The sequence below is a fragment of the Ictalurus punctatus genome, chromosome 23 (assembly GCF_001660625.3).
Source record: "Ictalurus punctatus breed USDA103 chromosome 23, Coco_2.0, whole genome shotgun sequence".
Lineage (NCBI taxonomy): Eukaryota > Metazoa > Chordata > Actinopteri > Siluriformes > Ictaluridae > Ictalurus > Ictalurus punctatus.
In genome coordinates, this window is record NC_030438.2 from 7,760,545 (window position 1) to 7,782,739 (window position 22,195).

The 22,195-nt window shown below is 38.9% G+C and overlaps 1 protein-coding gene and 1 long non-coding RNA gene across 5 annotated transcripts in view; one reads left to right on the forward strand and one right to left on the reverse strand.

Annotated features, from left to right (window-relative positions):
- The window catches only part of pign (phosphatidylinositol glycan anchor biosynthesis, class N), a 25,560-nt gene continuing 3,365 nt past the window's right edge, over nt 1-22,195 (forward strand). The window contains exons 1-29 of one of the 4 annotated variants that reach the window (XM_017453869.3): nt 1-227; nt 462-707; nt 1,824-1,945; nt 2,029-2,127; nt 2,217-2,323; nt 2,500-2,624; nt 4,909-5,039; nt 6,215-6,337; nt 6,443-6,483; nt 6,617-6,676; nt 6,980-7,072; nt 7,180-7,235; nt 7,339-7,417; nt 7,503-7,685; nt 8,525-8,664; nt 9,284-9,383; nt 9,536-9,628; nt 10,142-10,233; nt 10,321-10,423; nt 10,543-10,651; nt 11,270-11,372; nt 15,040-15,142; nt 16,872-16,958; nt 17,071-17,126; nt 17,251-17,326; nt 17,852-17,925; nt 18,074-18,116; nt 18,203-18,255; nt 18,857-22,029. In XM_017453869.3, the coding sequence (XP_017309358.1) occupies nt 481-707; nt 1,824-1,945; nt 2,029-2,127; nt 2,217-2,323; nt 2,500-2,624; nt 4,909-5,039; nt 6,215-6,337; nt 6,443-6,483; nt 6,617-6,676; nt 6,980-7,072; nt 7,180-7,235; nt 7,339-7,417; nt 7,503-7,685; nt 8,525-8,664; nt 9,284-9,383; nt 9,536-9,628; nt 10,142-10,233; nt 10,321-10,423; nt 10,543-10,651; nt 11,270-11,372; nt 15,040-15,142; nt 16,872-16,958; nt 17,071-17,126; nt 17,251-17,326; nt 17,852-17,925; nt 18,074-18,116; nt 18,203-18,255; nt 18,857-18,980 (2,802 nt within the window). In that variant the 5' untranslated portion in view covers nt 1-227; nt 462-480 and the 3' untranslated portion in view covers nt 18,981-22,029. Of the gene's footprint in view, nt 228-461; nt 708-1,823; nt 1,946-2,028; nt 2,128-2,216; nt 2,324-2,499; nt 2,625-4,908; nt 5,040-6,214; nt 6,338-6,442; nt 6,484-6,616; nt 6,677-6,979; nt 7,073-7,179; nt 7,236-7,338; nt 7,418-7,502; nt 7,686-8,524; nt 8,665-9,283; nt 9,384-9,535; nt 9,629-10,141; nt 10,234-10,320; nt 10,424-10,542; nt 10,652-11,269; nt 11,373-15,039; nt 15,143-16,871; nt 16,959-17,040; nt 17,127-17,250; nt 17,327-17,851; nt 17,926-18,073; nt 18,117-18,202; nt 18,256-18,856; nt 22,030-22,195 lie in introns of all 4 variants that reach the window. The other 3 variants (XM_017453870.3, XM_017453871.3, XM_053674851.1) reach the window with 3 other exon arrangements.
- The window catches only part of LOC128628995 (uncharacterized), a 20,008-nt gene continuing 5,347 nt past the window's right edge, over nt 7,535-22,195 (reverse strand). Inside the window, exons 2-3 of the long non-coding RNA XR_008393294.1 lie at nt 8,495-8,656; nt 7,535-7,668 (exon numbers count right to left, since the gene is read on the reverse strand). This is a non-coding gene — a long non-coding RNA (uncharacterized LOC128628995). The remainder of the gene's footprint in view (nt 7,669-8,494; nt 8,657-22,195) is intronic.

Here is a 22,195-nt window from a genome sequence, read left to right on the forward strand (position 1 = left end):
ACGGTTATGTTCTGACGTCATCCAGGAAGTGGAGAACAGAAATTCATACAAGCTGCTCTAGAGTGTTAGCCAAATGAAAGTAATTATTAAGGTTCATTTCGCCAGATAGTTATCACCGGTTATTAGTGTCAGACTGTGTTGATTTTTAGTGGCCAGATTTGAAAACTCGTACAGTCAACTGTTATGGTGAAACAAGCATGCAACAAATATTAGGAAATATCGCAAAGGTAGGACTAAAGGGCTAAATCCCAAATGACTTCTTTTGTAACATAGAGTGCACTACAGAGGGTGCATTAATCAGCATAATCTACTCCATGTAGTGTGTTTATAGAGGGAGTAGGGAGGCATTTGGAATTCAGCCCCTTTAATCAAATGGCAAAATTAAATGAGCAGTAACATGATATATAGAATTAAAAAATCACTTTTACCTTCTGAAAAGCTGCTGTTCTTATATTCCACAGGATCAGAGCGATAGACAAGATGAACATGATCACATTCTTTATCGTGGGACTTCTGGTCCATGTGGTCTTCTTCATCTCCATATTTGACATCTACTTCACATCACCTTTGGTTCATGGTATGAGTCCTCAACATGTGCCCTTACCCTCGCCCGCCAAGCGCCTGGTGCTCTTTGTGGCAGATGGTCTGAGGGCCGACAGCATGTTTACGCCCAACATCAACCGCACCAGCAGGACGCCCTATTTAAGGTATGGACTGGGTGTAGCATTCATTCGTTCACCTGTTCATTTATCTATCCATCCATTCTTTCATTCCTTCTTTTCTTTGCTTCATTCTTTCTTTCTGCCCTTTCATTCTTTCCCTTCTTCCTTGCTTCCTCCTTTGATTGTTTCCTATCATTTTCTCACTCTACTGCCCTTCCTTCCCTCTCTCTCTCTCTCTCTCTCTCTCTCTCTCTCTCTCCCTTAAACTTCTTTCCTTTCTTCCTTCAATACGCCCTTCTGTCCTGCCTTCCTTCGTTTCTTCCTGATTTCTTCCTGTTCTTACTTTCCTTCCTTTGTTATTTCCTTCCTTTCCCACCATCTGCCCTTCTTTCTTTCCTTAATCCTTAACCTTCCTTCCTTCCTTCCTTCGTTTCTTCCTTCAATCCACTCTTCCTTTCTTTGTTTCTTCCTGATATTTTCTGTTCTTACTTTCCTTCCTTCCTTCATTTCTTCCTTCAGTCCACTCTTCTTTCCTTCCTTCCTTCCTTCCTTCCTTGATTTCTTTCTGTTCTTACTTTCCTTGCTTCCTTCTTTCATACTGCCCTTTCGTCCTTTCCTACAATCCTCTCGCTCTTCTGCACTTCCTTCCCTCCCTTGTGCCCTCATACCCTCTCTCCCTCCCTCCCTGTACCTTCCTTCCACCCTTTTTTCTTTCCTTCTTTCTATTTTCTTTTCTTATTTTCTTTGTTCTGTTCTTACTTTCCTTCTTTCCTTCTCTTTCTTGCTTCCTAGCTCTCTTCCTTTCCCTCCTTTCTTCCTTTCTTCTTTCTGTTCTTACTTTCCTCCCTTCGTTCCTTCCTTCCTTCCACTCTTGCTTGCTCTTTCAAAAAAAAATCCTACAGGTTTTCTATGGACTGGCGGCTCCGTGTTACACCAGATTGTGTTCTACATGTTGTACATTTCTCATCCTGGAGTGTTCTTGTTGTGTTCTGCTTGCACATGAGCCCAGAGTCTGGAAAACAAACTAACCCTAACCCTTTTATCCTAAATGCCATTCAGTAGCACGACTTATTCACATTTTAATACGCAGTTTAACACTGTTCATTTTTTAATTTTGGTACGTCATTGTATTGCTCATTCATGTGTGTTTACGTCCATCAGGAGTGTAATTGAGGAGAGCGGTTCATGGGGAGTGTCACACACACGTGTACCTACAGAATCCCGTCCTGGACATGTGGCGCTTATAGCGGGCTTTTATGAGGATGTCAGTGCTGTGGCTAAAGGTAATTATCTGTAACAATATGGTTTATGTACACTGTATAACTGATAATATGTGTAATGTGTGTATGTGTATGTGCATGTACAGGCTGGAAGGAGAATCCAGTGGAGTTTGACTCTGTGTTTAATGAAAGTAGGTACACATGGTGTTGGGGAAGTCCTGACATCCTGCCCATGTTCGCTAAAGGTAAACAACGAGTGTACTACACGCGCTTCCATCTTACGGGTGTAGTAAATACAATAATGCAGCGCTGTCTAATTCCGTGTTCATCGTAGGAGCGAGTGGAGATCATGTGTACACTCACACTTATCCTGCTGCGATGGAGGACTTCGCCTCAAAGGACGCCTCCAAACTAGATACCTGGGTGTTCGATCAAGTGAAGGTGTGTCGTCATTGATGCTACTCGGGGGGGGGGGGGGGGGATTGTTTTATAAAGAAATCAGCTGGTGTGTTGTTCCAGGCTTCTTGGAGAATTAGCGACAGTTCTAATGATACTTGCTGGAAAAAAAAATGCAAAGGTTTCTCCATAGATACCAGGTTTCCTTTTTTTTGATGCAGGACTTCTTCAGATCGGCCAAAGAGAACCAAACTCTCCTGTCTCAATTGCGTGAAGATAAGATAGTGTTTTTTCTTCATCTTCTGGGAATCGACACCAACGGACACGCCCACCGGCCCATGTCAAAGTAAGCTGCATACCTAAAGTGAAGCATTTGCTGCATGTTATACTGATTAACACGCTCCTGACATGACTTTATTATAACTTAATAATTATAACTTTCCACGTCGCTTTGATGTCATCATGTCTGTGGTTTTAGAAAGAATTTATTGTCCCATGACCTATGTGTGAATTTCACCCTCAGAGGTGTCAGTGCATTTTCTCACGGTTTATGTCTTAAAACTCCTTGTAGCTTTAGGTTATAGATTAGAATACAATACCAAGCACAATTTAGTAGTCTAGATGATCGAAAATCTGAATAAATACTAACAATAACGTCAGCCTAAAGTTTATAAATTATTTTTCCTTTTGTAAATCTGTTCAGGGAATTGATTTAATTGCATGGACATGTTAAAGTGCAAAGGTTTTGCCACATAAATGTGAGCTGAACATGTCCGTGGAAAATCTGAGTTGACCGTGTGAGACCAAGAGAGTGTTATTGCATCATTAAATATAAGAGCCAATCGTTTTTCTATATGCAAATAAATCCAGGAAACGGAGCATACTCATAGAGCGTGGATTTTTTTTAATGAAAGCTGAAGGCATTATGAGTGTATCGAAGAGACGCTTTAGGAACGAAACAATTCCAGGTTGATTGATAATGTGCATACAGTGAGGGAAAGAAGTATTTGATCCCCTGCTGCTTTTGTACGTTTGCCCACTGACAAAGAAATGATCAGTCTATAATTTTAATGGTAGATTTATTTGAACAGTGAGCGACAGAATAACAACAAAAAAATCCAGAAAAACGCATGTCAAAAATGTTATAAATTGATTTGCATTTTAATGAGGGAAATAAGTATTTGACCCCCTCTCAGTCAGAAAGATTTCTGGCTCCCAGGTGTCTTTTATACAGGTAACGAGCTGAGATTAGGAGCACACTCTTAAAGGAAGTGCTCCTAATCTCAGCTTGTTAGCTGTATAAAAGACATCTGTCCACAGAAGCAATCAATCAATCAGATTCCAAACTCTCCACCATGGCCAAGACCAAAGAGCTCTCCAAGGATGTCAGGGACAAGATTGTAGACCTATACAAGTCTGGAATGGGCTACAAGACCATTGTCAAGCAGCTTGGAGAGAAGGTGACAACAGTTGGTGCGATTATTCGCAAATCGCAAAAGAACTGTCAATCTCCCTCGGCCTGGGGCTCCATGCAAGATCTCACCTCGTGGAGTTGCAATGATCATGAGAACAGTGAGGAATCAGCCCAGAACTACACGGGAGGATCTTGTCAATGATCTCAAGGCAGCTGGGACCATAGTCACCAAGAAAACAATTGGTAACACACTACGCCGTGAAGGACTGAAATCCTGCAGCGCCCGCAAGGGTCCCCTGCTCAAGAAAGCACATATACATGCCCGTCTGAAGTTTGCCAATGAACATCTGAATGATTCAGAGGACAACTGGGTGAAAGTGTTGTGGTCAGATGAGACCAAAATGGAGCTCTTTGGCATCAACTCAACTCGCCGTGTTTGGAGGAGGAGGAATGCTGCCTATGACCCCAAGAACACCATCCTCACCGTCAAACATGGAGGTGGAAACATTATGCTTTGGGGGTGTTTTTCTGCTAAGGGGACAGGACAACTTCACCGCATCAAAGGGACGATGGACGGGGCCATGTACCGTCAAATCTTGGGTGAGAACCTCCTTCCCTCAGCCAGGGCATTGAAAATGGGTCGTGGATGGGTATTCCAGCATGACAATGACCCAAACAAAACACACGGCCAAGGCAACAAAGGAGTGGCTCAAGAAGAAGCACATTAAGGTCCTGGAGTGGCCTAGCCAGTCTCCAGACCTTAATCCCATAGAAAATCTGTGGAGGGAGCTGAAGGTTCGAGTTGCCAAACGTCAGCCTCGAAACCTTAATGACTTGGAGAAGATCTGCAAAGAGGAGTGGGACAAAATCCCTCCTGAGATATGTGCAAACCTGGTGGCCAACTACAAGAAACGTCTGACCTCTGTGATTTCCAACAAGGGTTTTGCCACCAAGTACTAAGTCATGTTTTGCAGAGGGGTCAAATACTTATTTCCCTCATTAAAATGCAAATCAATTTATAACATTTTTGACATGTGTTTTTCTGGATTTTCTTGTTGTTATTCTGTCTCTCACTGTTCAAATAAATCTACCATTCAAATTATAGACTGATCATTTCTTTGTCAGTGGGCAAACGTACAAAATCAGCAGGGGATCAAATACTTTTTTCCCTCACTGTAATTTAGAGATTTAAAAAGAAAGCATTGTCTTATACAAGGGAGTATCTGGACAACATTGGCCTGGTTGACGGCGGAGTGGCCGAGATCGTTTCTGTGTTGGAGGAGTTCTTTGGGAATGATGAGAGAACAGCGTACGTTTTCACAGCTGATCACGGCATGACAAACTGGGGTAAGGTTTTTATCTGCTCCTGAGTTGCTGCTCGTCATCTATTCATATTCTCATCCTTGCTTTTTTTTTTTAAAACAAGACTCAACTCAGTCTTGTTTAACTATACTGAGTTTCATGGACATTTTGAAAAACTAAAGAATTGTTGAACTTACCCGAAGGAGAACTATACAGTTCCTGAATATTTTCCTAGCTTGTGTTTCTAGCGTGCTGGAGGAACCGTGACAGTTATGTGAAATAACAGATGTGACACAAAGTACAGCCGCATAGATGAGACAACAAACGTAGAGAAGGCGGTAATTGAGAAAACTCAGGAAGCAGTGAGGATATATTGAGCAAAATTCGCAAAAACATGATACAGCAGATGAGAAAATGGTGCCTGACTTGACTTGTTAACAGTAGCATCTTGTTTAGGAATTAGGAGTCCCTCCATTTTCACAGGCTCAAAAGTAATTGGACAAACTTACGTAAGCGTAAATTTTAGGATTATTTTTAATACTTGGAGGCAAATCCTTTGCAGTCAAGTCTGGAACCCATGGACATGACCAAATGCTGAGTTTCCTCCCTTGAGAGTGAGATGTTTTGCCAGGCCTTTACTGTAGTCATCTTCGGTTGCTGCTTATATTATGATATTTATGATTGTTAGTTTATGATATTTATGATTGTTAATGGAGGGACTCAGAAAAAGGCAGTGATTCCTAAAAGGTTCAGGCAATATTTTTTAAATTAAAGCTGAAAGTCTACACTTCAATCCCGTCTTGATTGCTTCATTTAAAATCCACTGTGGTGGGGTACAGAGGCAAAATTGCAAAAGATCAAAAGATTGTGTCACTGTCCAAATACTTATGGACCTGACTGTATGTCAAGCTTCATAAGGATAGTTTTCGATCCACAGAAAAGTACAGACTCTGGAACTTGGCTTGATCGTTGTTCGTTTCTAGAGGTCAAAACTGTCGCAAAAGTTGCCGGATCCTTGGAAAGATTCCTGCAGCCTTAAGTCTTTCTTAGAGAAAAAAAAGATTTTTGGTATGAATGTGCTTCTCCGTAGTATTCAGCATGCCTCTAGCTTAGAAATAACCTACTGAAGTAATTCTGACATTTATTCGAGCATATTTAAGCATAATGAATTGACACATGAAGATACAGAACCGTGGTTCTTTGTTTGGTTCTTCTTTTAGGGTCGCATGGAGCCAGTCATCCATCAGAGACCCTCACGCCCTTAGTGGTGTGGGGGGCCGGAGTTCAGAGAGCTCAGAGAACCGCCACTTTTCAAAATCATGACAATGACGACTACGTCAGAGGTGTGTTTTCATGCATTTAAACACCTCACACACTTATTATGTAGTGGATGTTCATTCTGGACTAGAGAGGACTGGCTGTAACTGTGTGGTTTGTGATGATCTCAGACTGGGGGCTGGAGACGTACAGGAGGATTGATGTCAACCAGGTTGGGTTTGACATACTGTTTGTCTTTACTTTTGTCTTTAGGGCGGCAGGAGGTAGGGGGTGGGGTTGGGGGGGATTTACAACAAATGAAAAGGAGATGATTCTTCTGATTTCTTCTGTTTTAATGAATGCAGGCTGATATTGCACCACTCATGTCATCTCTAATCGGGGTTCCCATTCCACTCAACTCTGTGGTGAGATTCATGAGATGATGTTTTACGTCCCTGTGAGCACGATGATGATGATGATGATGATACTATTATAGTTAGTATAAGCATGATTAAATTAATTCTAATTGTCATTATAATAAAACTAGGAAGACTAATGTTATTAATGATTCTTGTTAGTAATAAATCCTTTTCTTGGTGCTTCCCTAAATGGAGACGCCAATATGCTGAATACCTGAATAGTAAATAAATTCATCCTGTGATTACGGCGGATTTTTATAAAAACTTTTTTATTTATTTTTCCCAACATCTCATTACGTTGATTTGCAGGGTGTCCTGCCACTCGAGTACCTCAATAACAGCCAGCATTTCAAAGCCGAAAGCATGTATGCGAATGCTGTTCAAATCCTGGAGCAGTTCAAGGCGAGTCCCTCTTTGCGTCTTTTGATTCATTTGAATTATTGCTCATTTTCAGAGTTATGATTGTGATCATGTTTATTTATTATTATTATTATTATTATTATTATTAGGTGAAAATGATGCAGAAAAAGGAGACCACTTTGTCATTTCTCTTCACGCCATTCCAGTGAGTGGAGCGTTGGGCTTCTTAAGAGCGAGTTACACAGCACAGCATATTGTATTTGGTCATTTTTTAAATAATTAAAATATCATTACTGTCTCCTCTCTAGACCTCTGACTGATTCGAAAATGACTGAGTTTATGAGTCACACAAGATCACTCATCCAGAAAGGGCGCTTTGATGAAGCTGTGAGTACCAAACTAACCTAACATTAGTTTCACCCGGTCTAATACAGTTTTCACCAAACATCTAAACTTTCTGTCCTTGTCTCAGATTCCTCAGTGTGAGGTTCTGATAGATCAGGCCATGCAGGGATTGTCCTACTACCACACCTACGACCGCCTTTTCCTGGGCTGCAGCGTTGTCTTAGGTTTCATCGGATGGACATCTTATGTGGTTTTGGTCATCCTGAAGACTCATGCCAGCCTGCGCAAACCACCTGCAAGCAGAGACACGGTGATAAGATGCAGCAAAAATGTGCACAAGTTTGCAAAATTATAAGGTTTACATACATATATAATATGTGAGTGTGTGTGTGTGTGTATATATATATATATATATATATATATATGTGTGTGTATCTCTCTCTCTCTGTCTCTCTATATATATATATATCTCTCTCTCTCTCTCTCTCTCTCTATATATATATATATATATATATATATATATATATATATATATACACTCACATATACACACACATATTATATATGTATGTAAACCTTATAATATATATGTGTGTGTGTGTGTGTGTGTGTGTATATATGTATATATATATATATATATATATATATATATATATATATATATATATATATATATATATAATGTATGTATATGTAATCTCAGTCTGATTTTTCAGGGGGTTTTTTTTGTCTTGTGTTATAAAGGATGGTGTGAAAAAATGAGAAATATATCAGTAATCGAGTCCTATAAATATATCTGTAAAAAAAATCAGTAAATCAACGTAGTAATACATTAGAAGATTAAATTAGAAATTAGAAGATAAAATACCAGACTGCTGAATACGTTTGAGCCACTTTAACTTTAATCAATTTTATATCCTCACATAGATGCAGTGTATGGAAAGTTTTCAACCTTTTAACCATACATCTATTTTTACAGAAACCACCAATGTTTAAAAAAAAGAAATCTATTAAGGTTTGGTAATTTGCTTTCAGGTGGTTTATTTAAATGAAGAAGAGTGATGTCATTTACACTTACAAATATATATATATATATATAAACATAGCCTTGTAAATCACCTGTCTGTGGCGTTTCCTCTGTTATTTTAGATGGCAGCAAGACGTGTGGGTCGGGTGTTTTTGTGCGTAGGCCTGCTGGTGTCTCTCTTCCTGTTTCTTCAGGCCAGTTCCTTCACCTACTACATCTACTGCCTGCTGCCTGTCGCCGTGTGGTACGGCGTCCTGAAAGAGTGAGCCGCAATTACGTGTTTTTTTAACATGGTATACATGAGCGAAAGCATTTGTTAAAAGTCGCAGAGATTAGCATTGGAGGTGTGAACGTGAGGTCTGCACCTAATACGAAACCACCTTTATCACAGCAATAACATGTTGACTTGAGAAACTTCCTCATTACTATTGACGTCAGTTGTATTCATTTGCACAGATTAGTATATCACACTATGGGGGCAAAATATATATATTTGCTTGCTCTCCGTGTTGCACCTTTGGGAAGAAATGCTCCACATGGCATATTCGTTAAAGCGTACATGTTAATCAGAGAATATATTTGTAACGTGCAGGTCGAAAAGCCTGTTAGTAATCAGTTTGCACGTTTTTGTGGGTGTTATGAAGTTTGTGTTTGTTTTTACACGAGTAATTTTGGGGATACAGTGTAGAGTTTAGGGATGTGCCTGGTTATTTATTTATGTGAGGAAAAATTTGACTTCGCTATCGGTTAGTTGAGTTTGGAAACCTGTATCGTTTTTATTTGGATTTTTCGGTTATAAGAACTGCGTCTACATCTCATCAGCTTTGTAATTTAACACTAAAGTATTGTACGTTATGTGTTGTTGACACTCTTGTTTTTAGATTCGGGATCCTTGTCGATCTTATCAGATCCGTTCCTTCCCTGCGCCTGATCAGATGCTTTGGATATTTTGTTCTAGCTACATTTGGGTTAGAGCTACTGGTAAGTTGGACAGAGCACAAAAAGAAAAAAAAAATCACAAAGAACTACATCGATACCAAAATATACACACACATATATACACACACACTGGTTTTCTCAAAGCATAGCTAGAATTGTGTTTCAAAAATAATTTTTTCTCCACTGATTTGTAGGTTGTGAGTTTTTTCTATCGGGCCATGTTGACCCTGGGACTGATAGCGTTGGCACTGTGGCCTGTCCTCTCAGGGCTTTATAGAAAATCCAAGGTGAGATATTACAGCAGAGTTGGGTTTTCTAGTAGTGCTTTCATAATCGCACATGACAAAATAACAGGCAAGTATTCATTTCCTGTGTAAGTTTGCGACACGGCTGTGATTCCAGTGACAAAAGACACAATTGCATGAATTGAGGTTTTCCCGACTTTATGCAAATTATTTACAATGAGGCGGAGGTGACAAATCATTTCACCAAATGATAACATGGGTGACGTGTATAAATTATACAGACTATGCATTTGGACTACTGTCATGTAAAGAATAAAACACACTGTGTCATGATGTTATAGGAAAATAATCCATGACCAAGTAGTGCAAAGAAGCAGAGTTACTGTTACAACACCGACGAGCACATCCTGAGGTGTTTTAGTCCTCTTGTACTTTGCATGAGTATGCCAGTGCTGACATTTATATTTATTAAAGAATGACACGTCGTGCATTTTATCCATTTATAGGTACATATTACGTTACATGTACATCCTGTGTTGTGTTACTGTGTTGTAGTCCAGGTCAGTGAGCTGGGTGTTGAGCTGCTTGTGCTTGGCAGTGTTTCCTCTATTGCCTGTTGTCGGACGAGAACCCAACACCAACTACGTGTAAGGTCCATCACTCTCTATCACAAACTGGACTTTATGTTTACATTTAAATTTCTTATGCTGTGTGTTTGTGATCTTTTAACTCAGGTTATGCGCTGGAGCTATAACGCTGTTCGCGTCGTTCCCCTACATCTTTTCACGTCGACACATGGGCCTGCATACGAAGGATCGTTGGCTGTTTATTGGCCAGGTTTAAAAAAATAAATAAAATTTGTAATGCACACTATCATCAAAATCACACACAGATAAACAGCTTTGATTTGATGTTTGATAATATTCATGCAGCCTAACAAGTCAGCATGTTTGTAGATGTTGCAAGTGGCGCTGTGCACATACGTGCTTTTAAGCACACACTCCAGTCTGCAACTCAAACAAGGCCTGCCGCTCTTCAATCAGCTCGTCAGCTGGCTCTCTCTGGGTTGGACAACTTTTACTTATATGTTTATCTTCTATCATGTACGGAATAGCACACTGTGGAGAGTGCTATTCTGGGAAAATAATCAATGATTATTGATTGTTTTCCAATGATGGCACATCCTGAGTGGTTTATTCCTTTTATATGGCAGCGATTTTGTCAACAATCGCAAATTTATTGTTATTTCTTAAAGAATCACACGTCATATGTTTATATATGTTTATAGTATCACTTAACGTTGTGGAATGTTCGAGAAACAAGTTCTCTCGTTCGTTATAGCAGCTACAAAGAGTTGTTCCATCACCAGTCTGTCTTCTTTTAAGTTAATAAGACAACAAAAAGGCAACTTGTCATGTTACAGAGAAATCGCAACGCGTAAACTCCACATCCGTACTTTGTAAGTTGTTACTATAGAAACGATAACGTATTAGAGCGAGCGCATTGTTTAATCCGCACTACTGTCAAAGCTGCTGTTACAGAAAATGAACCGATGCCTACTGACCAATCAGATCTGACAATTCAACAGCGCTGTGATATAATATCAGTTTACTCTGTTGCTGAAAATGTCTCTCGCTGTCTAACTGCGTGTCTCTGGCTTGCGAACTCTGCTCTCTTGTTTAGCGTCGTCGTTTTTTGTGCCGCTGCTGAGTTCTACGCGACTCTTCTACAGACTGCTGAGTATTCTCATGTCCCTCTTCTGTGTGTACCTTCTCCTCAGCACCGGGTAAGATACAGATACAGTCTGTATAATATATTCAGATAACCGTACTGTATTATTTCAAACCTAGTTTACGTGATCATTTCATTCAAAAGGTTTTTGTGGGAATGAGGTTAACACTTCTAGCTACAGTACATCACTTACCAGCCTCCTGACTCTCACTGCTGATGTTCTTAACACATACATAGCATGGCCTTCTAGATGCTGTGACATTTTTTTCCCCACGAATGCATTGCACGTACTGGTTGGTTGACTTCCCTCTCACTTTGTAAACATGAGCTTCATTGTTTGCTTTGGCTTTCTGTGCAGCTTCTAAAGTCTTGAAAATTTGTGAATCCTTTAGAATTTTCGATATTTTTGCTTAAGTGTGCCCTAAATTCCCCATTTAAACAAATGAGACAAAAAAGTTATACTTGGTCATTTGTTTATTGAGGAAAATGATCCAGTATTACATATCTGTGAGTGGCAAAAGTATGTGAACCTCTGCTTTCCGTATCTGGTGTGAGCCCCTTGTGCAGCAATAACTGCAGATAAACATTTGGGGTAACTGTTGATCAGTCCTGCACATCGGCTTGGAGGAGTTTTAGCCCATTCCTCAGTACAGAACAGCTTCAACTCTGGGATGTTGTTGGGTTTCCTCACATGAACTGCTCGCTTCAGGTTCTTCCACAACATTTCTATTGGATTAAGGTCAGGACTTTGACTCGGCCGTTCCAAAACATTAACTTTATTCTTCTTTAACCGTTCTTTAATAGAACGACTTGTGTGTTTAGGATCGTTGTCTTGCTGCATGACCCACTTTCTCTTAAAATTCAGTTCATGGACAGATGTCCTGACATTTTCCTTTAGAATTCGCTGGTATACTTCAGAATTCATTGTTCCTCCAATGATGGCAAGTTGTCCTGGTCCAGATGCAGCAAAACAGACCCAAACCACAATACCACTACCACCATGTTTCACAGATAGAAGAAGGTTCTTATGCTGGAATGCCGTGTTTTCCTTTCTCAAAACATAACGATTTTCATTGGTTTCATCCATCCACAGAACATTTCCAGTAGCCTTTAGCATGTCCACGTGATCTTTAGCAAACTTCAGAAGGGCAGAAACGTTCTTTTGGAGAGCAGCGGCTTTCTCCTTGCAACCCTGCCATACACACCATTGTTTTTCAGTATTCTTCAGGTGGTGGACTCATGAACATTAACATTAGCCAATGGGAGAGAGGCCTTAAGTTGTTTAGAAGCAAACCTGGGTTTCCTTTGTGACCTTGCGGGCTATTACATGTCTTGCTCTTGGAGTGATCTTTGTTGGTTGACCACTCCTGCAGGGGGAGTTGTGGGGAGGGAGTGAACAATGGTCTTGAATTTCCTCCATTTGTACACAATCTGTCTGATTGTGGATTTTTGGAGTCCAAACTCTTTAGAGATGCTTTTTTAACCTTCTGATGAGCATCAACAACTTTTTTTTTCTTTTTTTCTTTTCTTTTTTTTTTCCCTCTGAGATCCTCAGAAATCTCCTTTGTTTGTACCATGATTCACTCCCACAAACACGTGTCGTGAAGATCAGACTTTGATAGATCCCTGTTCTTGATTGTCATCCCACTGATTGAAAACACCTGACTCTAATTTCATCTTCAAATTAACTGCTAATCCTAGAGGTTCACATTCATTTGCAGCTCACAAATTTTTCACCTGAATAAATAAACAACAGAGTATAATATTTTTGTCTCATTTGTTTAAATGGGTTCTCTTTGTCTACTTTTGAAAATCTGATGATGTTTTAGGTCATATTTGTGCAGATATATAGAAAGTTCTAAAGGTATTACAAACTTTTAAGCACTGCTATATTTGATCCTAGCATGACTTTGATAATGCTCAGGTTGAGTTGTATTCATTAGTGGCTCTTGTACTCCACTGACCTTATTTCATTTTCTTTTCTTTTTTGCACACGAAGAACGTAAGGCCTATCGTTCACATTACGATATGTTCAGTTAGATTTGATTTTATTGGGCCACATGCAGCATGAAACTCAGAGCTAAGAAGTCACGGTTAACTTTGAAAGGCCTCCTGCATTGTTCGTCTCTCGTTTGACCACACATATTTCAGCCGCTCATTTTGACATGTGGTTGAGCTGGAGAACACGGGAGGAAGTGGTATGGATGTAGAGCTTTTTTTTTTTTTTTTTACCGACAGAGTATTTTTATTTTTTATTTTTAATGCTTGCAATTTTATGTATATAGTGGAGCAGAAAGAATGCATAACTTGATTTTACTCTGCCCCTCACTTGAGCGAGACAAAAATGCACTTAAGTTCGAATTCAGAGTCAGACACATCTCTGTTTTACGCGAACCTCACCCCGTATTCGTAACTTCTGAAGTCCAGAGTTGCGTTTGAGGTCTGAATAACCAAGTGTGCAGTTTCTGTATTCAAGCCACACTGAATTTCTGAATGTGCAGTTGAAAGAAATATGATTTGATTCATAGAAAAGGGAAACCAGAGCTTCTAAGAACTGCAGCTGTAGTCATAAAGACTGTCAGAAGAGAATGGGTTCCCATATTGGGTCTGGTTCCTCTCAAGCTTTCTTCCTCACCTCGTAAGGGAGTTTTCCCTCGCTGCTGCATCTCTGACTTGCTCATTATGGTGCAGGATTCCCATAAAGCTGCTTTGTGACAATGTCTATAGTACAATAGACAAATCGAATTGGATTAAATAAGTCATTATCCGGCACTGGGTCAAGGGTCATGTCTCCGTGGGCTTTCAGATTAAGATGGAGGGGTTTATTTTAGACATTTACCCATGTCACTATGGTCGTAAGGTTTAACCCTTTTTTTTTTCTCCTAAAAACCCATAGACAATAGATAATGCCAAGTTTCCTTCTTCCATCAGTATATATTTTTAGCTTTAATGGGTTCATACTGTTAGTTTGTTTTTAGTTTAATTCACTTTTTCAGTTCTGCTTGGTTGGTCTTTTAAGGTATGATGATATAAGCTGTTTCCATCCAGAGAATAACCCTAGTATTAATCAGAATTTTATATATATATATATATATATATATATATATATATATATATATATATATATATATATATATATATATATATATATATATAAGATTTATTTATAAAAGGTTTATTTATAAAAAGGTTTATGAATGATGTTCTCATGATTAGTTTACAGGAATATTCTGAAACTTGAGCAACAGTATAGATCATGTCCATGCAACACAGTGACTTCAGCTTGCATTACTGTTAATACCGATAAGAAACGTATGAACATCAGAACAGAAGATTTTATAATGTTAAATTATATAACGATATTGAGGACATTATTTTGGTTTCGATCCAGTCCTAGTTAGAATATATCTTTTTATGTGAACTTGATAGGTGATAGACATTTCTGTTATTTATCCATATAAATTGCTTGATGATATTTTGAAGAGGTGTGCATGTGTATAGATTTTCAGTTCTTTATTCCGGTGAAACTGGTTTTATAGCTTCAAACATAGCCGATATTCAGATTGTACAAATATACGAACTGGAAATTATTTGCATACAAGAGGCTTAAGTGGCTGCTGATTTTTTTTCAGTATGACTTACAGGATATCTAGATATAGCATCATCTGCAAGGTTGTGTTGGCTAACATTTGCAGATGTTTTGTTTGCGTCATTCTGTAAAGGTACGAGGCCATGTTTCCTCCCGTACTGTCATGGCTGATGTTTGTGTGGATCCACATGGAGCAGGAAACCGTGGACGCGCACAGAATGTCCAGCAGAAATGAGGTAACATTGAGTCCTGTCCTCTGACTCCGAGACTGCCCCCCCCCCCCCCCCGACTCTCTATGAATTATCACAACTCACTTCTTAGATTTCATATTAAACTCTTCTAGCTTCTGCTAAATGGAGTTAGCTTTAGAGAAGTGACTTTGTTTGAGGCAAATCAGAAATAAAGGAAGAAAACTGTGGCTGCAGCACAGACACTAACACACTCACTAACAAACACACACAGCCAGTGCCAGAAAAAACTGTGCAATGGTGCAATGAACACTTTAAATAGACCACTTTCACATGACCTGTCTGCATGCACATGCATCTGAAGGCAAATACATTTTTGAAGCTAAACCGAAATGTTTTTTTGAACTCTTTTTTTAAAAAAAAACATTTTCCCTCAAAACAGACAGAATTTATTTGTACCTCCAGCTCAGTAGCATCGTTTTGAAAATGTTCTTGCTCTTTTGGCTGCTAAAACAGGAAACCTAAACAACGACGCCTTTTGTTTTTGTCACACAGCACCACGAAAGTAGCAGTTTGGCTCGAGGCCATAAATCGCACCGACTGGATTGAAATGAAATAGTTCTAGGAGAACTCTATGTACTTATATTATTCGAAAGAGTTGTGAGCCTTAAACTTTTATTTTATATATACGTTTGATCTGTTGATCATGTATCTAGGCGATTCAACAGGATCAGGAATTTTTAATCCAATGTTTGATGAAAATCCAATATATAATGTTCGTATTTAATTATGTATCTTGTGCAGATCAGTAGGCTTTTTTCCTGCAGTGTTTGCAAACCAGAAAGACATCCTCCGTTTTAAAATGCCATGCATCCGCTGCGTATCCGTGTATTTTTCAATGGAGTATTTTTGTTTCCTATTATTAGGTTACATGAAGTAGGCTTGTGGTAAAGCACAAAGCTCCTAGGCCAGAGGTCAATACCACTGGCAGCATTGCATGCAAACCTCTTTACCAAGTATCAGGTGCAAGTACAGAGAACTACAACATCTGGCAAAGCAGGTCAATGCAAAACCAGGAGCTGAGCTTAACCACATATAACCAAAATAAACAAAAAACTCATTTCAGCTATATAAATAAGATCGGTTGTTGGTCTTTTGTTTCTGGTACTTGCCTTTTGCAGCTCTACTCTTTCCTCCATTGTACCATACAGGTTATTTTTTTTCTATTGGATGCAAGACGTACATATGTTTCATTCATAATGATTAAACGCTAGTTATTAAACTCCGAGCCAGATGCATGATATCTATGTTGTAATGGCATATCATTAAATTCGAATGCTCTGGATGGTGACATGAACCGAGAAACAAGGAGGTGTAAGTGAATGTCACGGTCTTTAACCTCCCTGGTGTTTGCCGTTGATGCTGTCTGAACTTTAATCCTGACTTGTAAGGATTCATTAAACATTCTGTCTTTTGGCGTTTGTATTTATTTTATTCTTAAAATAAAGTGGTGGCTTGACGGTTAAGGCTCTGGGTTACTGATCGGAAGGTCGGGGGTTCAAGCCTCAGCACTGCCAAGCTGCCACTGTTGGGCCCTTGAGCAAGGCCCTTAACCCTTTCGGATCATCATGGCTGACCCTGTGCTCTGACCCCAACTTCCTGACATGCAAAGAAAAGAGTTTCATTGTGCTGTAATGTATATGTGATAAATAAAGACTCATTATCATTAACCTTGTGCATTTTGATAAGACGTTCATAACATGAAGTGTCCTTGCAGCTCTCACGCATTGATTTTGCTGAAAATATCGACTTATCCAGAATCAGGCAGCTGAGTTTGGACGATATCAGAAGATCGTACTTTTTTGTATCCTTATATTTTATCAGGAAATCTTATTTTGTACCGGAATTGCATCAATTCATTCTTTTTATTTTTTTCTTAAATCCAGACAATTGTTCACCTTAATAATTTGCACCAGGTATTCTTCATAATCGTTGCATTCTTCGGCACAGGAAACATTGCCTCCATCAACAGGTAAACTTAAATATCAGGGCCTTTTGCGGACTTCGGGTTTATAACGCTTGCAAATTCGACACAAAGCCTATGTTTAAATAAAAAAAAAAATCATCCTTTTTCTTTTATCCTTTCTCTTTCACAGTTTTGACCCAGCTTCTGTCTACTGCTTTCTAACGGTCTTTAATCCTTTTATCATGGGTGGACTTTTAATGTGGAAGGTACCGCACTTGCACACAAACACACATCCGAATACCTTTCTGTAGTGTATGTAAATAAATCACTAAAATATGTATGTCTGAGTGATATATGGAGATTTGGAGAAGTTAAACCCAGTGACTAGAGAACAAGAAACACTGCTTCTCCTTGATCTATCAAGACTTTTTATTATCTGACTTTAAAGGTGTAGTTTATAATTTTTTTACACGAGAGACAAATTTCCTCTTTTCCCCCGGCCCATCCTGATGTATGTATGCTTTGTGAGTTGCCTTTTAAGGGAAAAAGGGGCAGCTCTTTTTCAGCTGGGGGCGTGGCTAATTTCCAGGCTGGAAAAATGTAAGCAGAGGCCCAAAATGAAGAACTTTGTGAGATCTAGTGGATGGAAATATTGCAAATTATAGTTTTTTTAAGGTTTATTTGAAATTTTAGGGTTATTATTGGTCTGGAAGAAATTGCAAATTGCACCTTTAATTTTTTTCTTTTGCTTATGTTATGTATTTATGTTCTTCTTTTTTTTTCCCCCTCAGGTCCTGATTCCATTCATAATAGTAATGTGCACATTTGAAAGTGTTCAAGTGTCAACACGGCTTTCGTCACGAAGGTACAGGGTTTATATTCTGGAGTGATATGCTTTTCAGAAGAAAGGCGTTCCCTCTTGCCAACACTGGAACAACGGTGTATTGTAAAACAACTTTATGGTCATGTTTATACCTGTATTAAGTACGTGTACATGATGTTTTCCTTTCCAGTCTTTTCCTCATCGTGCTGGTCATCTCTGATTTGATGGCACTGGTAAGTTCATCAGGCAAGACGTTAAGTTATAGTTTCTGTTTTTAAAGCTAGAACCCACATTTTTAGTGTATTCTCCTGTTCCTCAGCACTTCTTCTTCTTGGTGAAAGACTACGGAAGCTGGCTTGATATCGGCACAAGGTAATTCCTAAACATTTCCGAATTAACCCCCTAAACTCCAAGAAACCATCAACACTTAAATTTAGCACCCGAAGTTACATGTAAAGTCTGTGAAACAACTTAGTTCCTGTTCTCACTTACATTATAACAGCTATAAGCATTCATTACCGCACAAAACCTCCCTTTTTTTTGTCTGTTTCTTTCTCTTGAAGTTAAGACACAAAACACTATGTGTCATGTTACCGAGAAACCGACGTAAAGTGTAATCTTCTTTGTCTTGAAGATGTCAGAAAACATCTTCATCTAAAGTTACAGCTTTACCTCTGACTGTTATTACAGAAACGATAACGAATCAGAATGAGCGCATTAATACGGTATAAACCTGTGATTTGCATACGCACTACTCTCAGAGCCGCTGTTCTGTAAAATTTATCAAAACCAATCTTCTGACCAATAAGAATCCAGCATTCAACAGTATGGTGGTGTAATGAAGAGGAATAACTAAACAGTAAGCTTGGAGTTTAGGGGTTAATAAATAAATTGTGTATAAATATCTATTCCATAAGAGAGCAGTTTATATAGACATATCTGATATCATGTCGTCGTCCCCCGCCTTTTATAGCATTAGTCACTACGTCATTGTCATGACCATGACCATCTTCCTGATGCTGCTGAGTGTGATGACGCACATCCTGACCTCGAATAAACTCCAGATTGGACAAAAAGTGAAGGTGCACTTTAAGTGATCTGTTTTAGACAGTGCTGGGAAAAAGAAAACGCTTTAGGTGTTAGGGCGGCATCCTGGTTATAACAACACTTGGTTTGCACTCTAAGTACAGTACAATTTCTTGTAAGGACACTTCCGGCAAAGACACTATTTGGAGGGAGGTTGGTTTGGGGCTATGCAAATCTTCACCCATAAACTTGCGGGAAATTGAGCATGCTCTGAAAAGGAAACAGGAAAACGAGCATGCTGCCGTAACTCTTATTTTCAGTATTGGTATGAATAGTACAGTTCTCGTGCCATATTGTTTGAACTAAAAGAAATAAACACATGATGTGTTGGTGAGACTGTGTGTGCTTCATAACATGTGTAAAAAAAAAAAAAAAAAAAAAAGAGGTACTTATAAAACTATACTGATTGATTTTATTTGTGCATTTATTTAATTTTTAAAAAAAAAATCTTCCACATGAATAATTTATGCAAATCAGATTGGAAAGCTTGAATACTTTTTTGGTTTGTGCTAAATGTGGACTATGTACATGTGATGACTTAAGCTGTACTGTTAAAGGGCTACTTTTTTAAATAATACTGTATCTTTTTTTTTTTTTGGTTTCTGTTTGGTGTTTATTAACTTTATATCGGACAGAATAAAGCGTGATACTGAGATCGGATTAAGAACATCGTCAGTCTTTCTTTTTTTGTTTGTTTTTGTGGATTGATTTATTGATTAAAACACACTGTAGAGACAGAAAAAGGTGTTTCCTATTATATGAGCTTTACTTGATCTTGTTCTTGACATTAGCCTAACATTAGCTTATTTATGTCATTACAGTCCCCAACGAAAATATTAGAACGTCAAGGCCAATTCTGTTGTTTTCGCTATACATTGAAGACATTTGGGTTTGACATCAAAAGACGAATAAGAGATGATAGATCAGAATTTCAGCGTCATTTTCTTATACTTACATATACTTACAAGATGTCCAGGGTTTTTTTTTTTCTTAAAGTGATCAAAAATATTGGAACACGTGACTAACAGGTGTTTCTTGCTGCCCAGGTGTGCCCTGTTAGGTTGATTGTTTAAAGAATGAATAGCTTTGAATGTCAACTGTTCAAATGGTTTGAGCCTACAGTTTCGCCTGTGAAGACTGCATTTGTTGTTAAAAAGGATAAACCAACATGAAGACCGGAGAGCTATCTATGGGAGAAAAGCGTGCCGTTTTGAAGCTGAGAAAAGAGGGAAAATCAATCAGCTACAAAAGTTCTGGAACCAAGATGAACCACCACCAGAGTGATGGAAAGTCCAAAGTGTGGAAAAAGAAAGGATCTGCTCATGAAACAAAACATACAAGCGCATCTGTGAAACATGGTGGAGGTAGCGTCATGGCTTGGGCTTGCATGGCAGCTTCTGGAATATTCTCACTAATCTTTATTGATGATGGAACTCATGATGGTAGCAGCAGAATGAATTCAGAAGCTTACAGGAAAATTTTGTCACCAATTTACAGAGAAATGCATCCAATCTAATTGGAAGGAACTTTCATGCAACAAGACATTGACCCAAAACACACTGTCAACTCAACAAAGGACTACATCAGGGGAGAAAAGTGAAAGGTTTTAGACTGGCCAAGCCAATCACCAGATCTTAACCCAGTTGAGCAGCATTTCACCTCCTGAAGAGGAGACTGAAGGGAGAAACCCCCTGAAACAAACAGCAACTGAAAAAAGCTGAAGTACAAGCCTGGAAAAGCATCCCAGGGAGCAAGGATGCAAGCAAGGGATTTGCAGCCAAATATGAATTCTTATTTATTTTAAAGTACTTCAAGACTTATCTGTTCTGTTACTTTTGCACACCTAAAAATTGGGTCACCCTTATCCAGAGTGACTTACATTTATCTCATTCATACATCTGAGCAATTGAGGGTAAAGGGCCTTGCTCAAGGGCCCAACAATGAGCTTCTCATGACCTTCTGAGCAGTAGACAAACACCTTCACCACTAAGCTACCACTACCCACTGCGTTTAACACATCTACATGTGAATATCATGAAATGAAAGCTGAAATTCTGTTCTATCGTCTCATATTCGGGCCCCTTTTGATCTCAGACCCAAATGTATTCCAAAAACGAAAGGAATGTCTTTGCCGTTCCAATACTTTCAGAGGGGATTGTATGTATAATAATGCAAAATCCTTTTAGATGACGCGAGTCTTCCAAGATGATTTTTAACTTTGATGCATTTACTGATCCGGAATGGTTCAGATGATCTGCGAAGTAACAGCATAACTGCTTATCCAGCTGGTTGCTTCTGGTTCATATTTACAGTCTCTATTTTTAACTTTGCTTCATGTAACATAGCTCAAGCATCTCAGAAAATCGCCTCTTGCGTTTTAGGATCAAATAGGATCAACTTTTAATCTTCTAACAGTGCTAATCAACATTGAGATTTTCACAACCCTGGGGATGCAGAGGTGTTTTTTTTTTTTTTGGTAGGGGTCTGTCTGTCTGTATGTATTAATGTATATGTGTGTGCGTGTGTACGTGTGTGTTTGACTTAATTTGAATTTCATTATTATCTCAGACCATGCCACTACTTCCTTCCTCTGTCTGTGGCTACTCAAGGGAGACTTAAGAATTTTCCAACTACACACAGATTCTTTTAAGCATCTTCTGCATTAATCAAAATAAACCAGCTGGAGAGGTTGACATTTGTAACATAAAGGTATAGCACAAAGCGAAATAGAAAGAAGCTGAGTGAAACTAGTATGCTCGGTTTGAGGAAACTGCTTAGAGGTGCTATGTGCAATTAGTGTGAAGGACAAAGCAGCTAGTGTTACAAGGCCCTCCCACCTCTCTCTCTCTCTCTCTCTCTCTCTCTCTCTCTCTCTCTCTCTCTCTCTCTCTTTTTTCTGTCTCACACAAATGCACACACTCACAGACCACACACATGCCTGCAGCTCAGTTTAGAGAAACAGTGCAGTTCCTACCTAAATGAAGATGGGGGGACTGAGACACCAGCACTATGCTCTACTTCCTCTAGCGCTGTCTATACAATCCAGCTTCTGCTCTAGTGGTATGTAGTGCATACTGTCACTTTATTTTGTTTATATAAAAAAAAGTTTTGTTGGCTTAGAAAGTTGAAAAAGTTCAGAGATCCGAATAGTATTTGAGTACAGTCCTTGTTATTAAGGACAACTACAGCATGAGGGTGGAAATGAGCACACTCATAAAACTTAGAA